General features: G+C 37.9%; 1 protein-coding gene across 3 annotated transcripts in view; it reads left to right on the top strand.

Annotated features, from left to right (window-relative positions):
• Positions 1-19,128, top strand: part of LOC109461512 (ABC transporter F family member 4-like) — a 42,599-nt gene that overhangs the window by 7,043 nt on the left and 16,428 nt on the right. The window contains exon 1 of one of the 3 annotated variants that reach the window (XM_019757889.1): positions 2,495-2,623. The exons of 1 other annotated variant lie outside the window; for it this stretch is intronic. In XM_019757889.1, coding sequence (XP_019613448.1) covers positions 2,561-2,623 — 63 coding nt within the window. In that variant the 5' untranslated portion in view covers positions 2,495-2,560. Of the gene's footprint in view, positions 1-2,494; positions 2,624-10,777; positions 10,883-19,128 lie in introns of those variants that run through there. One more of the 3 variants, XM_019757890.1, reaches the window with a different exon arrangement.

The raw sequence follows: 19,128 nt of genomic DNA on the forward strand, positions 1-19,128 counted from the left end.
GACTCAAATAAAGTTTTTGATGGTCGGAAGTGGTAAATATTAAAGTTGACACTGAATGAGCAAGCCAACATGACTGACAGTGGTGGTTTCAAGAAAGGCAAGCTAGCTAATGAGAAGGTTAGTCTGTTTGGTTAAGTTTTAGATGCTTCAGTAATAATTTTGACTTTGGAAATATATATACAGCCAAAGCTATTCATAGGTTTGGCCAAAGCTCTAAGAAGACCACTCAGGGCACCAATAAATTCTGGTCTATGTAATAGTATATGTGGACAGGTGGTCACTATAGACAGGATTCTTAGTGCTTGTGTCAATGGGAAAAATTGTTTTAAGGGAACACCAAAAAGTGGTCACATTGGCCAGGTGGTCCTTGTGTACAGGTCATCACTAGTACAGGTTTAACTGTGTATCAATGGCCAGGTGGTCCTTATGTAGAGGTGGTCACTTCTACAGGTTTGACTGTATATCAATGGCCAGGTGGTCCTTATGTAGAGGTGGTCACTAGTACAGGTTTAACTGTGTATCAATGGCCAGGTGGTCCTTATGTAGAGGTGGTCACTAGTACAGGTTTGACTGTATATCAATGGCCAGGTGGTCCTTATGTAGAGGTGGTCACTCACTCAGGTTTGACTGTATATCAATGGCCAGGTGGTCCTTATGTAGAGGTGGTCACTCACTCAGGTTTGACTGTATATCAATGGCTGGCCAGGTAGTACATGATATGTAGAGGTGGTCACTTTTACTGGTGTCTAAATGTTTGTTGTATGTTGCTACAATCTTTGGGTAACTAGGTATTCAAACGTCTATACAGAACAGAGTTCTATAATAGTGCCAATCATTCTCTTGTGCAATTGTAACCCTTTGAATGAAACCTACAGTACTGTAGCAGGTAACACAACAGTGTGTACAGGTAACCTGAGATCACACAACTTCTGGGCGATTGTAATTTGTCGGTTGTGAAACAGTCTTTGTTTACACAATAAACAACATACAACGTGTTAGGTTAACCACTAACTGTTGTATCCACTGAAAGGTTACTAAGAGTAGTAATGTAAGAAACAGAGGCAAGCAGTAGAAACAGATAAAAACCCCTGGTCCCGGGCCGGGGTTCGAACCCACGACCTCCCAAACACCAGCTTCAAACTCTGACACTCTAACCACTCGGCTGAAAAGGTCTAGACCCTTCGGCCGGGTCAGTTGGTAGCGCCTATAAACCCCCCACTGTTACAGGAAGACGCTGTATCACTACTTCTGCATGGGCGTTCTAATTAAAAGATTAACTAGTAAGACCTGAGCTTTGTAAGTAAGCAAATTTTGATTAACAGAAATATAAAGAAAAGACTGCCAATCCCCAAAGAGCTTAGAACTGGTTTAGACAACTTACTAGATTTGTTATTTTTTTCCCCGTACTTTTTTTTACTGTACTTTATAGATAGGCTACAATACAAGTCAGTCTACAAGCTCTATGTATAGTAGCTATATTGTACAAGGTGATAGTAGACTTACGAGTATGTGATATGAAAGTGTAGGGGAGAGATTAATTTTTGTTATTTATTCCCAGACCTGGAGTATGATATAAGTTATGTAGAGTTGAAAAATCCACTTTGTTGTTACATGTACATACTTTGAAACAACACTCGTATTTTGAGTTATGGTATTTCAATAGCATAACTCAAAAGGCTTATGTGTGCGAAGCTGTTGAAATCAGTCCTAATATAATAACCACCTGCTGCCACGTGCCGGCAACACCTAAATTTTTGTAAGTATGGCTGATAAGAGCGGAAACAGAACGTAAAATACATGAAGGGGGATGTAAGGTCCTTCAGAGAGTGTTAAGTGTTACGCACAATTGTTATGCTAGCCCTCAAAAGTATGTCAGTCTACAAGCTCTATGTATAGTAGAACATGATTGTGTATTGTACAAGGTGACAGTAGAATTATGATTAGAAATTCCTTGAGAAAATTTAATTTTTTTTTATTATTCCCTGACCTGAAGTGTATGTAGAGTGGATTTTGTTGAAGGATCCATTTTGTTGTTACACAGTTTAAAACAACACTTACCAAGTCTTGTATTTTGGTGGTGCTATAACAGCTTAATATGTGTGCCAAGCTGTTGAAATCAGTCCTAATATAATAACCAACTGTCGCCACGTGCCGGCAACACCCAAGTGTGGCAAACAAGAGCAGAAACAGTACGTGGAAATACATGAAGGGGGATGAAAGATACTTCAGAGAGTGTTAAGTGTTACGGCACAATTGTTATGCTAGCCCTCAAAAGTATCCACTGGGACATCAAAGCGTTGACACTAGGTATGTGTCATGTCGCACAGGGTATGAATGGGCTGTAAGGTTCCATGTTTCAGCCCTATTTACCAAGCTGGGCCCATCCATTCATATCATTTCGTCACCCGGTGTTTTGTATACGGTTTCCAAGGCAACAACGTTTATATTTCTCGTGCCTTGTATCGAATTACATCTGCTGGTCAGGATATATGTCACAACTAGTCGACTGCAGGTAAAGAAATTGTTCGTCACGCCGAAACTGTCTCGATGATCTGTAGAAATGGGCTCCTGTTCCTCCAAAGATGACATACAAGTTTCAAGAGGGAGTTTACCTCGTGATAAGGTAGGAATTTTAATACGGTTCGCAACGTTTTGAACCGTGTATCAAAAGATTAGACCAGCTTAGTTACAGTGTGCTGTAATCCCTGGTTGGTAAATGTAACATAATGTTGCCACAGTTTCAAGTAGCGACTTGACTGTGTAACAAAGGACTGTTGAATGTTTCAAGTATTCGTTTTCCTGCTTTTTCCTGTACACTGAGCGCATGAGTTGAAATTTTGCCTGGTGTTTTGGCTTTCAAAAAGAGGATCATGTTAAGGCCTCTAGAACTAGGGTAGGAACTTATGGCAACCTTGACCTAAGCCATGGCACCCTCCCTCCATTGAGTGATACACAGCGTAGGGTACACCAATTTGATTTGTAGGTTCTTACATTTTTTCTGAAAACATTTGAAGCAACAGGGCGAAAAAAAAATAAAAACAGGCCTAGGCATCCTATGATAGCCCCAAATGCTACAATGGGAGCCATGAAGTTAACAACCAAGCTGGTATTCAGGCAGTAAATTTCAAACTTATAATCAAACTACTGCATTGATAGATGGAAAAACTGTAACTAGTCTGAAGAGAAGGGACCTCCTTCAACCGTTGCAGCCAAAATGTGAGTATTTTGGAGTTGACTCACAGGCTGATCAGAAACGTTTTGTGTTTTTTGTTTTTTTCAAATCAGAAAAAAATGAAGTGGGCAAATTCGTGAACCAACAAATTAAATTGGTGTGGCCTTTGGTTGTGGCGATGTTTGATGGCTAAAAGTTGAATGTGTAATCTGTAGTTAGTGACCGTTAGCATGAAACAGGTGGATGGACACACCATGGAAGTGTTTAGTACCATTTGTGCATGACTAAACAAACGAAAACAAACCCTCCAAGTGTCCAAGGTAAATTTGTTGGTGTGTGCTTAGAGACCAGATGAGGCATTGTGTATATCATCTAAGGGCTGATAATCATAACTTACAACTGTTACGCTACAACTTTTTTACACTAGTACAAACTTTGTGCCAAAAAGAAGATAGGTTAAAGAGAAAAACAAAATGAGAGGCTTTTTGAATTGGATAGTAAATATATAGGAATCTGATACTATTTTTAACGAAGTGAATTCCATGCAGACATTAGCTTATATTCCATGTACAAAAATTGTAGATTTCAATCATTAAAAAGAATTGACTTTTGCCTTGGTTTTACTAAGTACAAATTACTGTCCAATTACATATTGTGAAAAAAAGATTATCATGATACAACATTCTCAAAATATCTGCTATCAGAAAAACAGAAGAACAATTTACCCCCCCCCGAACATCTGCTTGGAGTTAGCCCAGTGCTAGAGTGGGTTGTATATTACCCAGAGTGCTTGAGTGTGAGTGTATCTGTGTGATAAATGCAGCGGCTCAGTGCAGCTGACAGGGCTATTTATTTACTCGGCTTTTCTACGACGGGTAGAACCAAAGAGATTTCAGTTTCTTGTCAAGCAGTTTTCTTTTTCTACTTTTTAAAAATTTTACAAGGATTTGTGGCACAGGTCAAACCACCAAAGATATTTCAGTTTCTTTTTTCTGGCTTTTTGTCCTTAGATTTTGTGCCACAGGTAGAACTACCAATGAATTCAGTTTCTTCTCAAGTGTATTTTTCAAATATTCTTTTGGCCTAACAAAAGTTTTAATTTAAGAAGTTATACATTATGCCACATTTTATTACCTTGAAAAAGAATTTCTGAGAAGTTTTAACATTTCTATTGTCATTTACATCACTGTAACTGTAACTCTATTGCTGTATTTCAGGCCCACCTTATCAAACTGTAGACTTCAAAGGAAATTCAAAATGCAGACTGAAAAAGAAATTTCTATCTTAAAAACAAAGAGACTATGGGAACACACTGTCATTTGAATAGAATATTTTAGAAAAAAAGTTGGATTTTTGCCAGTTTCAGTAATACGTTTTGTAAAACCTGTTCCAGCATCAGTGCAGCATGGAAGTTGATATATTACCTGTCTGGGGGCTACAAAAGGTTCTTACTTCAACACGTCAAACTTTTGACATTACTACCAGATAAACCAAACTGGCAAAGAATACAGTTCCCAGAATCATACCTTATCAATGGTGGTACAGGACGTTTATATGATAGTATCATATAATGTAACAGGCATCCAACATGAAGGCGCATGATGAATGTTGTCTGTTTCAAGAAAAGTATTTTGCTTCAAATGAAGTTTGGACATCACTACCAGATAAACCTGAAACTAGAAAGGTAATATTTCCAAAGCAAATGCATAATGTTTACCTTTGCACATGGTCTGCTCCGTTATTCTTACTCAAACACATTCATATATATCATCAGACAGGAGTTTAAATCCCTCAGTATAAAATCCCTGATATAAAATTACAACATGATGTAACCCAACACCAGTTACCATGGTGATAGATGGTCTGGTTCAGGTCATTGACCAGATCATGATCAGAGGTCATTGTTTGAACAGAAGAAGAAACAGAGCAAAAACAATATGTTTTCCTTCGGCAAACATAAGAATGGCTGCACTTTTTCTAGTTTTAGTAATAAAAGTCCTTTCAGCACCTTAAGTGCAGCAGCACAGATGTTGATATATTGTCTATGTGGAGGTTACAAGTACAGGGCCGACACAAATGTCCTGTTTCTGCGATGATTTGTTCCCGACGTTTCCAGGAACCAGGTTGCCTCTAGGGTAAGTCGTAATTCAGCACAGCTAAACAGCTTTGTAATGGCAGACAGACACAGTTTAGTCAGAGACAAATATGCAGGAAAACCGAAATGGTAGCACCGCATGTACATTTTACTCTCAGACAAATATCGGTGAAGGTTAGACATTCGGGTAATAAGATACGACAAAAAACAGTTTAGTCTGTAACTGTTGCTCAAGCAAGATCTGATTTTAGAAACAGTTACTTCATGCTGAATCACTTATTTTGTAGTCACTACTTTTGACATCACTACCAGATAAACCAATCAGATCAAGACTGAAGAATACGGTTCCAAGAATCATCAATGATCATATAACAGGCATTCAATGAGGTGTGTGATAAACTTCCTCCCATAGAAAAATTTTGAAAGCTTAACCCTCTGAAATGCTATTTCTTGCAGTTTGAGAGGCAAATTTTGCTTAGTTCAATGACATCCCTTACCATACCTAAATTATACACGCCAAAGTTTGTCTGTCAAAAATGACAATTCGCAGAATCATACATTATGTAACAGGCATCCAACAAAGTGCATGATAAATTCCCTCTCATAGAAATAACCAGTAAACAGGCAACCCTCCATCAGACTGGTGAATCTCTCCCCTAAACTGCCAACCCCCATCAGTCGGTTAATCTCTCCCCTAAGCCCTGACGCCTACGCTGTTCCCTCGATAGCGGAACGCCCGCAGCCCCTCGAGGCAAGCGCGTGGTAACAGTCTCCATGGAAATCCGTCAGACGATAGCGCCCGACACGTAATTACCTCTGAGTCTGTTATCCTGACCCCCATTTCTCATCACAGCCACTGATTATGAACATGACAGATACTAATACCTGATGAATGACATTGTGCATGGTTATCTATGGGCTTGAATGGAGTCAGCAGTAATGACCAAATAGAAGACATCTTTCCATCTCAAAAGACCAAAAACAGTTGTTTTTACATCTTCAAAATTGACTACATTTTCATTGAACATAACAGATACTGATACCAGATGGATGTCATATTATGGAAGCTTCACATTTGTATCTTGAATGGAGTGCATAGTAGGCAACCTTCCATCTCAAAAAACAGTTATTTTTACATCCTCAAAATTGGCTTCATTTTCATGGAACATAACAGACACTAGTACCTCAAGATGTGACGTTATATATGTACAGTAGTAATGCTTTATCTATGGGCTTGAATGCTCTACATAATGGCCAGATGCTGTTAGTTTATATTTCTATAAAGTAGGCCATCTAGCAGCTTTCATTCAAATTGCAGGTTGGGTACTTTTATTTCAACCGATGGATGTTGCGTTATAAAAGCTTTCAATCTATAGGCTTGAAATCGAATGCTATAGCCAAATAGTGCTATATTTGCCCAAATATAGCCCCTAGCAGCTTTCTTAGAAATAGCAGCATTCTTAAGATTATTCCTTAAGTAACTAATAAATCATGTGCCATACTTCAGTGTAAGTCACAGTAGGACAAATAGATGCATGTCCGGTTATTTGTATATGGGGCTGGGAGTTTCCAAGAAAATTGTCTGATGCCAACACAAGAAAGATTTAGAGAAAGCATACCCTATGTTGTTGAGAACTGCATCACACAAACCTAGCTTTATATAATGTACAACACATGCCTGCATATCTTTAGGCCATTGTACAGGGATGCGGTTTTCTAGGAAAATTGTTATAGGAAGGTAAAAGTGGGGAATCATAAGGAATTTACATTGTACAAAATGTAGATACTGAGGTACTGAAGTACGGTCCTTTATGGTTATTCCTCAAGAGGGAAATTTATCACAATAAAAGGGACGATGCATAAATACAAATGTATATCTATTATGTTGCCATATATATATATAGGAGCTCGAGTTTCTAGGAAAATTGTCTCGCTAAATTGGGAAAGCAGCAATTGAAGTAGGAGCCTGAATTGTGCAGATATTTCTTGGTTATTTTTAAGGGAACAAATTCATCACAAACCTTGTATAATGACTGCTACATACATGTAACATCTGTGTCCATAATATCACCAGGGTCCATAATATCGCCACCTTTAGAAAAGTGTGCTTAAAGATATTTTTACTGCAACATACCCTAGGTATGTACATTTGAGGTGTGCAGGAGTGCATACCAAAAGTACATGTATGTTGCAGTAAAAATATCTTTAAGCACACTGTTTCTCAAGGTGGCGATATTATGGACCCTGGTGATATTATGGACACATTATTGCATATTTTGATAAAGCTACCCCATTTCCATTATTAGTATTGCATGTGACTGCTAATTGACCCTGGCCAATATTTGACAGATCATTCAATGAATTTCATAGACAAACTTTTTTTTTTCATTTTTGTGTGTTTTGTTGTCTTTGAATCATACTTGAACATCTTCCATCGTATTCCCAGCTATAAAATAAATGGTCGTACAAATCTGATATTGGTCCCTCGGCGATCAGAATCCAGTGCAAAAGGGCCTAATGAATTGTAGTCTAACCTTGCAAATATTTGACAGATTATTAAACAAATTTCATGTATAAAGTTTTTTTTTTCATTTTTGTTGTCTTCAAATTATACTTCAACATCTCCCATCATATTTCTACTATAAAATCAAGGGTGATACAAATCTGATATTGGTCCCTCGATGATCACAATCTAGTGGAAAGGATCCTAATGAATTGTAGTGTAACCTTCACCTGACTGTCAATGTTAAATATAGATAGATTAGGAGCACTGACATACCATTGTAATTTTTTTTTCACTTTTGTGTGTTTTGTTGTCTTTAAATGATACAATTGTATCTTCCATCATATTCCAGATATAAAATCAATGGCCACATAAAATCCAATATTGGTCCCTCAGTGATCACAATCTAGTGGAAAGGTTCCTAATGAATTGAAGTCTAACCTTCACCTGACCATCAATGTTAAATCTAGATTGATGAAGAGTAGTCTGACATTCTACTGTAAGGAGGTTCAGCACCAAGGACAGGTTACGTCTGAATGATTTTAATTCCTATAGACGGGCCTGTATCAGCTTTAAGCAGTGATTTTGGCAACTCTTTTGCCTCTTATATGGTTTTTCATGCTGTGTAAAGTGTTACACTGGTGCAATATAATGTAATACCTAAGTTCAGCACCAAGGACAGGGTATGTCTGAATGATTTAAATTCCTATAGACAGGCCTGTATTAGCTTTAATCAGTGATTTTGGCAACTATTTTGCCTCTTATACAGTATTTCTTGCTATCTAAAGTGTTCTGCTGGTTCAACATATGTTATATCTAAGTTCAGCACCAAGGACAGGATCCATCTGAATGATTTGAATTCTTATAGACAGGCCGGTATGAGCTTTAAGTCATGATTTTTACAACCTTTTATACAGTATCTCTTGCTATGTAAGGGTCCTATGTGAGATGCTGTGCTGGTCTAATATAATACATACTAGAAATGTAACATTAATTTTGCAAAGCAAATGCATAATGTTTACCTTCGCATATGGTCTGCTCTGTTAATTCTTATGCAAACACATTCACATAATGGTGACAGGAGTCTAAATCCCTTCTACTATAAAATTGCAACATTATGTAACCCAACACCAGTTACCATGGTGAGAGACAGTCTGGTCAGAGGTCAGTGTTTGGAATGTAAGAAGAAGAAGAAACAGAGCAAAATCAATATATTTTCTTCGGTAAGCATAAATATTTGGTAGAAGCAATAGATTTTGGCGAAGTTTATCTGTAGCCAAAGCGCCAAACTTGCCTGACAAATTTGCACAGGATTTATCCACTCATTTCAATGATGTCCAGGTCAATCTAGATAGATTACAAGTCTCTGGTATTTCCATATATCGGACACCCTTCCCTAATAACACAAAGGCACAGTTCATTGCCTTCAGTCCCTCTGTATCAATAAATTGCAGGACTAAATGCTTATGGAGAGCTCTACTGGGGATATTTGTCTGCACGCTATTGTCTGGCCGTGCTGTTGTAATTGAATCCTTACTGCAAGCCCAGACTATTATCTAGATATGAGAGACAACATTAGTCATCTCTGGACTGATATACACCGGCCAGAAAGGTCTGTGTGAAACCAAACATAATTCAGGCACATTTTCTGGTGTCAAGGAATGTATATAACTTTTGAAACTGAATCTCAAAATATGTTAAAGCAGGCAAAATTCTTTAAAACGTATTGTTTTTGCTCTGTTTCCTCTTCATCTTTTTCTTCTCCAAACCAATAAGGTCAATGACCTGAACCAGATGTCTGTCACCATGGTAACTGGTGTTGGGTTACACTGATGTAATTGAATCCTTACTGCTAGCCCAGATTATTATCTAGATATCAGAGACAACATTACTCATCTCTGGACTGATACACCGACCAGAAATGTCTGAGTTAAACCAAACGTAATTCTGACATGTCATCTTGTGGTTCAAGAGGATGCATGTAACTTTTGAAACTGACTCTCGAAATATATGTTAAAGCAGGCAAAATTCTTTTCGTGTTAACTGTAGGAAAACATAAATTATTGTTTTTTCTCTGTTTCCTCTTCTTCTCCAAACCAATAAGGTCAATGACCTGAACCAGATGTCTGTCACCGTGGTAACTGGTGTTGGGTTACACTGTTGTAATTGAATCCTTACTGCTAGCCCAGACTATTATCCAGATATGAGGCACAACATTAGTCATCTCTGGACTGATACACACCGGCCAGAAATGTCTGTGTGAAACCAAACGTAATTCTGACACGTCATCTGGTTCAAGAGGATGCACGTAACTTTTGAAACTAACTCTCTGGCAAAACAAATTATAATGTATGTTAAAGCAGGGAAAATTCTCTTCAAAGTTTTGAAATTGCAGTACCCTGAATCCTCTAGTAACAGAACATGTGAAAGTTTTCGACATATGTAACTTTTGAGACAGTCCTCTCAAGAACTATGTTCATTAACAGGTGACAATATTAGAAGGATTTAAAAACAGAATATGTGGAAGTTTTGGAACAGGAGATATGGAACTTCTGAAACAGTCCCCGCATGACTTGACTTCATTATCAGGTGACATGAAAGTTTTGAAACAGTCCCCACACTACTTCATTAGCAGTTGACGTGGTGGTTTGGAGACTTTCCCCCATCAGTATGAGTAGTAACAGAAAGTTTTGGAACAGGAAATGTGTAACTTCTGAAACAATCCCCAGTGGCTCCCCACACGACCTGTCTTCATTAGCAGTTAACATGAAGGTTTTGAGACTGTCCCCCATCATCTCTGTGGTGCAATCCTCCAATGACAGTAAATGTGAAAGTTTTGGTTGGAACAAGAGGTATGGAACTTCTGAAACTGTCCCCACACGCCCACACGACCTATCTTCATTAGTAGGAGACGTTTAGGTTTTGAGACTGTCCCCCATCAGGCCCAGTAGTAACATATCTCTGCGGTGCAATCCGGCACAGTGAGAGTAGGCAGGCACAGGAGCAGTAACGTTGGTTGTGTGACTGTGTAAGCGCTCGAAGCAGGCTGAGCGAGCCGCGAAACCTTCTGTCCCATGCAGCACCGAGGGGAATGTGTGGATGTACTTCTTCGGTAAACATGCTTCTTCTTTTGTTGTCCTGTTCTCGTGCCATTTTTGTCCTATATTTTGTTGCTTTTTTGGTTACATTATAGATGTCCCATCCTACGTTACGTTATTCCATAGAGAGACAGAGAGACAGTTGTTGATGCTGTTATAGATGACAGGGGGAATGTGTGGATGTACTTCTTTGGTAAACGCGATTCTTTTTTTGTCCTGTTTTTGTCCAATTTTTGTCCTGTATTTTGTTGTCTTTTTTGTCACATTGTAGATGTCCCATCCTACACTACAGTATGTTATTCCATAGAGACAGAGACAGTTGTTGATGCTGTTATATGGATGATAGAGCTTTCAAAATTGGTGATGATTTTTTGAAGGTTGGCTTTTTTTACTGTTCTTGTGCTGTGTTTGTCATGTATTTTTTTTATATTTCAACTTCATGTTACATATAGATGTGTCATCTGAGGGTATGTAATATGTTATTCCATTTCAAGAGAGACAGAGACAGTTGTTGATGCTGTTATATATGACAGAGCTTTCAAATTGATGGTGTTTTGAAGGATTGCCTCTTGTCCTGTGTTTGCGCTGTGTTTTTTTTTTTCACATTTCCACTTCTTGTGATGTGTAGATGTCCCATCTGAGGGTACATGTACATGTATATCACTCTATAGGGAGACAGACAGTAACTGTTGATGTTGTTATGAATTACATAGTGTCAGTAATGTTTTGAAAGATGGATTCTTGTACTGTTCTTGACTTATGTTTGTCCTGTATTTAGTTCATTTACGTTGATGTTACATGTTATAGATGTCAAGTCCTTGGGTATGTTATTCCATAGGGAGACAGACAGTTGTCAATGATGTTATAAATTATGTAGCTTTGATGGTGTTATGAAGGATTGCTTCTTACACTGTTGTCTCCTTGCAAAATTTGTCCTGTATTTGGTTCGTTTTTACATAGAAATGTCCTGTGACATGTTTGTGTGTAGATCTCACATCCTTGGGACGTCATTCTATTGGGAGTAATATAGAAGTTGATATTATGAATTATAGCTTTATTTGATGGTGTTTTGAGGGATGACTTCTTGTACTGTTTTTGTCCTGTATTTCGTTCATTTTTTACTCCTCGCTGTTACATGTTACATGTAGATGTCACATCCTTGGGATGTCATTCCATTGGGAGGGATTTAGAAGTCGATGTTATGAGTTACAGAGCTTTGATGGTGTTATGAAGGATTGCTTCTTGTACTGTTGTCGTCCTGTTTTTGTCCTGTATTTCGTTCACTTTTACATTCCTGTGACATGTTACATGTAGATGTCACATCCTTGGGATGTCATTCCTTTGAGAGGAATATAGAAGATGATGTTATGAATTACGGAGCTGTGATGATATTTTGATGGATTGACTCGGCAGTTAATGTTGCGAAATTGTCGCTTACTCCTAACGTGCAATCAGGCGACCACAAAAACATGCGGAATTGCTACAGCAATCAGGCAGCCACAAAAACGCTACAGGAATCGCTACAGCAGGAATTCTGTTGAATTCTGTTGCGACTTTCTTCGGAAGGAATTTCTTCATAATTGTGACTAATACTATAGTAAAATGTAAAATGTTGAACTTTATTCCAACACAAGAGTTACATAGAGATCAAATTTTCAACCACCACCGTCGCCTTCATCTGGATAATTAATGACCAATCACTTCTGAACGTAAAATCGCGATAATTGTGAATGTTAAAAATATTTGTCCACCAAATTTTGGACAGTGGTTAACAACAGGTTTAGTCCCTGTGTATGTTGAAAACTGTTTTTACTGTACACAGCAATCTTTGGGGGGAATACATTGTAGTTGTTGGTAAGATATAGTGATGGTCTTTACAGCATTATCGGTGGGAATCTAGAAACACCTCGGTGCATTTATGCATGGGAATTCTGTCCTCCGGAATTGGCGATGTTATCTGATGTGTTCATTGGCTGGTGAGTAGAACTGTACATGTAGGTTATATCCTGAGTGGCTGGGATGGTTGGCACATTTAAGGTGGGAAATTTGAATGTAGAAATTAGTGAATAGTTTCATCAGGTTGGTAAGACACTGAGTAGAGAGACTCTTTTTACACAACCAAGTCTTTTCTTCAGCTGACGTTTTGCAGTGACACCTGTGCTGCAGTGCAATGTGAACCAGTCAGAATTGCCCTGAGGAAGGTGACAGACGGTCACTGAAACGTTGGCTGAATAAAAGACTTGGTAGTGTAAAAAGAGTCTTTTTACTCTGAATGTAGAAGTGTTTGCTATACCCATTGTTACAGATTCTTACAACAGGGAAATGTATCATGTAGGTTATTAGCCTCCACCAGGCCTTTCTACGGGAATACGGATCATAGAATTCGGCAAAAAGGAGAGTAAAATTGGCCAAGGGAGTCCGGCCGCAGGGAGGTAGTTTCTTTCCCTCCAGGCCAGTCAAACCTACAAGGCGGCCAAACTCCCCTGGCAATTATTCTCCTATACATAGCCAGCGTAGTTGGTCTGGTAGAGACTAGTAGGTTATATCCTGAATGGCTGGGATGGTTGGCGCATTTAAGGTGGGAAATTTGAATGTAGAAATGTTTGCTATACCCATTGTTACAAATTCTTACAACAGGGAAATTCTTCTTTAACCCTAAAAACCACCGTTTTTTTACGACGAATCTTACCGTATAGGGCCAAAACTGACCCCATAATGTTTTGCACAAATATAACTTTTTTGTGACTCTATGTTGTGATTTTTAAGTATGTATAGTTTCTGAATCAGTAATACAGAAATGTTTGCTGTACCCATTGTTACAGATTCTTACAACAGATAAATTCGTCTTTAGTAGATCACCAAAATGACCTGATAAGAGATACATTTATCTAAATTAGATCTCAAACTAATTGGCCCTTACATGCTTGATGAGTCCCTTGCCTATAAGGCCACACCAATTTAATTTGTTGGTTCTCGGATTTTTCAGGAAAAATATGAAGCGACAGGGCGAAAAAAAATAAAAATAGAAACAGGACTGGTCATACTATTATAGGCCCAAATGCTACGATAAGAGCTATGTAGTCAACACAAAAGGCTGGGTTAATATTTAAACAATGAATTTGGGACTTTTAATCAAACCACTGCATTGATAGATGGAAAAAAAAACTGTAACAACTAGGAAGAAAAGGACTTTCTTCAACTGTTGGGGGCAAAATATGAGCACATTTGAGTTGATCCAGACCCAGAATTCTTTTTTTTTTGCAAATCAGAAAAAAATGAAGAGGCGAATCCGAGAACCAACAAATTAAATTGGTGTGGCCTATACTACTTTTCCTGATAGGTATTTTTGGAGCCAAAAAAGTCCATTTGTCAAAATTACATCATGCCTCTTACAAATTCTATAACAGGGAAAATTCTTCATTCAAAGGAGAAATACAGAAAACTAGAACACCAAAATGACCTGATGAACAGATACATTTATCCAAATTATGTAGATCCCAAATTAGACTGTACATCGGTGATAAATTCTTTTCTAAGACTACTGCTTTTTTATGATAAAGATTTTTTTACAACTATGAAAATTTGTAATTCAACAAGTCGTTCTGTGTGATATAGCTAGCCGCGTGCCTGCGAAGCTGGTGTGTTACGCCAAAGGGCGGTTATACCGCCTATACCGATACAGATACAGATACAGAACAACCACCATTGGCCTTACTCCAAAAATTCCCCTGTAAATTTAAATTGAAATCCGAAAAATCAAATCAGCGGAAAAGTCAATCTGTCAAAATTACATCACGCCCCTCTGTGGGCTCCTGACAAATGACCCGTGTCAAAGGTCGTCAGGTTGTTGACCTCTCCGCTAACGAACCACGAGATTAGTGGCAGCTATGACAGCCTGTCAATAACCCTCCCGGCGACTAATTAAAGATTGAGATCGTTTCCCTCTGCACTAATTGGTTCTCTCATTGACGGAAGTGTTTTGGTCGGGAATATTGATAGCCAATATGTGTCTTATTGATAGCCAATATTTATCTTTTTAATACCCAATATTTGTCTTCCTTCCTGCAGCTATATGTTATGTTGTAAGTGTGTCACATTTTTTGGCTATTCAAAAGAAAACCTATATAGGTTATTCAAAGAAATTTGTAAGGAAAATTTTGTGCAATTCTTATTGGTACATTGCAGTGCTGACTTGCACGCTATTAGGTATTAAAATTATCTAGTAACTAACTATAGACTTTTCATAATTAAAATGAAACGTATACATGATGATTAGACATTATTTGTAATGAGAAATCTCAACTTAATTGTTTATTTAGATGTCTAAGAAATCTGTCATGTGGCCCATTTTTAGTGGCTTGTAACATACTACATGTTGTTATGTGTAGTTCAGCACCAAGGACAGGCCAACCCGATGTGTTTCGATGACTTTTTTGTTAAATTTTGTAGACAATTAAGGACGAGAGAGATAACCGAATACTAGTAGCACTGTTTTTGTCAGTGTTTTCAATGACCACTATTAATAATAATGGCACAGGTATTCAATAGACAGCCTAATAACATTTATTTTGTCAGTGTTTTTATTGACTGTCATAAAGACACTGGTATGGTTATACATTTATAATTCTGTTACTTGCCTCCCCCCCTTCCTTGAGGTTACTCAGAAATTAAAGATTCAAACTGTTGGTCCCATCGTAATTGAAATTATTATAGACATCACAATCTTAGCCTTAAGCAGTGCTTTTATAGTCTTTATTGATGCCCGATATTTGCACAGATGTACATGTAGCCATCGGTACTATAGTTTATTGGTTTGGCTCAGGTACGCTCAGCCAAGTTGTTGCATGTTTTGCCCTTAAGATTGCCCATGGGATCTCCTTCTTGCAAAATTTACAGTGGTTCTTCAATGCGCAGTAACTCTTTGGCCTTGTATGCAGTATTTCTTGCTATGTAGGGTGAAATGCTGGTTCAATATATGTAATATCTAAGTTCAGCACCAAGGACAAGTTACGTTTGAATTATTCGACTTCTTATAAACAGGATAGACCCAGCTTTAGGCAGTAACTTTTTGCCTCTTAAGTAGTATTTCTTGCTATGTAAGGAGTTTTGCTGCTTCAATATATGTAATACCTGGTAGAAATGGGTTCAGCACCAAGGACAGGTTCCATCCAAAGGATTTGAAGTCTTATACTACATAAGTTGATAACCTGTGTCTTGACCTGTTGTCATTGCCAATAAAGAAAGAATATAAGTTATGGACAGGCCGGTATCAGCTTTGAGCAATAATTTTGACAACTCTTTTGCCTCTTATACAGTATTTCTCACTATATAATGTGTTTTGCTTGTTCAATATATATAATGCCTGGTAGAATTCGGTTCAGCACCAAGGACAGGCTACATCCAAATGATTTGAAGTCTAATACTATATAAGTTATGGACAGGCCTGTATCATCAGCTTTAAGCAGTAATTCTGACAACTCTTTTGCCTCTTAAACAGTTTTTCTTGCTATGTAAGGTTTTACGATGGTTCAATATACATAATATCTGGTATAAACTGGTTCAGCACCAAGGACAGGTCTCATCTGATTTTAATTCTTACAGACAGGCCAGTGGTATCAACTTTAAGTAATGATTTTGACAACTCTTAGCCTCTTATAATTATTATAACTCTTAGTATTTCTTGCTGAAGTGTTATGTTGGTTCAATACGAGAAATATCTGGTAGAAACTGGTTCAGCACCAAGGACAGGTCTCATCTGATTTGAACTCTTACAGACAGGCCAAAATCAGCTTAAAGCAGTAATTCTGATAACTCCTTTGCCTCTTATGTAGTATTTCTCCAAATGCAAGGTGTTTCGCTAGTTTAATTTATGTAATATCTGGTAGAAACAGGTTCAGCACCAAGGACAGGTTACATCTACATGATTTGAATGCTTACAGACAGGCCTGTATCAGCTTTAAGCAGTGATTTTGACAGGTTATTGATCGTCAACGTTACGGCTTTGCTGCTCAGATATTACCATGGGGGCTGTAGAAACTCTGTCACATCCAACCCACAGGTATTACACTCTAAGGCCACACCAGTTTGACTTGTTGGTTCTCTGATTTTTTTCAGGAAAAATATGAAGCGACAGGGAAAAAGAATTGAAAACAATTCTCTGATAGCACCAAAAGCTATTATAGGAGCCACGAAGCAGCCTAGTCTCAGAACTTTTAAACAGTTTTTATCAAATATTTAAGATTAGTTTTATCTATGTGCTATTTTTAGACTTTGTATGTATTGTGAATCTGTTTAACTGTTAGGTGTTTGTCTGTGCTTTTGTACCAGGATTTCCTGAAAAACAGGCCAGAGTGGCCTGAGTGTGATACCTGGTTGAACAAATAAAGTTGAAAGTTGAAGTTGAAGTCAACGTACAGTAGGGGCATTGTCAATAGATAGCTTTAAACAATGTCTAGAGCTAGAAGTTCAAGGGTTAGGTGTAACAAGTCGATCGGTGTAATATAGCCAGCTATTGCCGCGCCGCGTGCCTGCGAAGCTGGTGTGTTACACCGAAAGGCGGTTATACCAGCTATACAAATACAGATACATGTACCAGGCGGGTTTATAATTCAAACAAAGAATTCTAAACTTTTTATCAAACCGATGCACTGATACATGGAAAAACTGTAAGTAACAACAAGGAAGACAAGGAGCTTTCTTCAACAGTTGAGCAATAATGTGAGCATTTTGGAGTTGATTCTGGCTCTTTTTCTTTCTTTTTTCTTTTGGAAATTAGAAAAAAATGGCACAGGCGAATCCGAGAACCAATCAATTAAATTGGTGTGGCCTAATCACCATGAGCTCACTGCATGTGTGCCATCCTTCCGTATTGTGTAAAGTGCCATTTCCACAAGCAGTGTTTGTAATGATAACACCATGCCTGTCGCTGGTAGTTCAAGGCTACTGTGCGGGTTCAATATCTTCATCTGTCAGACACTGTAATCATGTCTACTGGAAGGTAATTCAGCACCAGGGACAGGCACAGTTGTGGCACATGTTTTTGTTCCTGAATGTCATGTTTGTATTTCTTATGAGGGTTCAAAAATTCATGTTTTGGAACTTGTGCATTGGTGCATCTCACCTAAATCTTTAGAAAACATTTGGGTGCACAACATAAAATAATTGAACTCAAATTCTATAGCTAATTTCAAATTACTAAGCAAGTAATACAAAAAAGCATTTCTTACATTTTTCATATATTTTGTAAGAATATGTTATATATTAGTAATAGTACAATGTAGTATGCAATAATGCCTTTCCATACTTAATATACCCACACAAATATATAGTCAGTCAAAATTAGCTGCACAGCCTTAAATTGCAAATCCATTCGGTATTTTAAGCCTTATTTATAGAAGAACTATATCAGCTTCGAGCAGTGATTTTGTTGGCATTATAGAGTGCTTTGATCAGATTAGCCCAAATCCTCTGGCCAGTTCGAAACAAATATCACAACAAAGCTTTTCTTATGTTTTCTCAAGAGTATGCTACATACTGTTGTACAATGCCTTTGCATACAGCTTCAAACATCATATGCACCCAGTATTTTGAGCCCTGCTTATGGATGAACCCTATCAGCCTTAAGCAGTGATTTTGTAGTTATTATGGATCGGTGATATTTGGGCTGAGATGTATCTGGCAGAGTGAACATAACTCCTAGGCTGTACAATGCCTTTACATAAATGCATATACATCCTGTATTTTGAGCCCTGCTCATAGATGAACTCTATCAGTATCAGCCCTATAAAATAAATAAGCCTTGATTTTGTAGGCATTATAGATTGGTGATATTTGGGCTTAGATGTCTTATTCAAGAATATGTCTTATAAAAATAACAAATATCTACTACGGTTACTGTAGTAGAAAAAAAACAGGTGTATATGTATCCAGTATCCTGTTTTGAGCCCTGCTTATAGATGGACTATATCAGCCGTAAGCAGTGATTTTGTAGTTATTATGGATGGGTGATATTTGGGCTCAGATGTAGCTAGAAGTGCAGACATAACTCTGACACGCTGTTCTGCCCTCCCAGGCTGTAATCAATGTTCGCTCGGTCCCTATTGTAGATTATGCTGTATACTAGTGTACAATTAGTACATACACAACAAATATCTAGTAAGAAAAGGTGCATATGTACAGTACCCAGTATTTTGAGCCCTCAAGCAGCGATTTTGTAGGCTTTATAGATCTCTGATATTTTGGCTCAGGTGTCTTGTTCAAG

The sequence above is a fragment of the Branchiostoma belcheri genome, unplaced genomic scaffold (assembly GCF_001625305.1).
Source record: "Branchiostoma belcheri isolate BF01 breed outbred unplaced genomic scaffold, Haploidv18h27 scaffold93, whole genome shotgun sequence".
In the NCBI taxonomy this organism is placed as follows: Eukaryota; Metazoa; Chordata; class Leptocardii; order Amphioxiformes; family Branchiostomatidae; genus Branchiostoma; species Branchiostoma belcheri.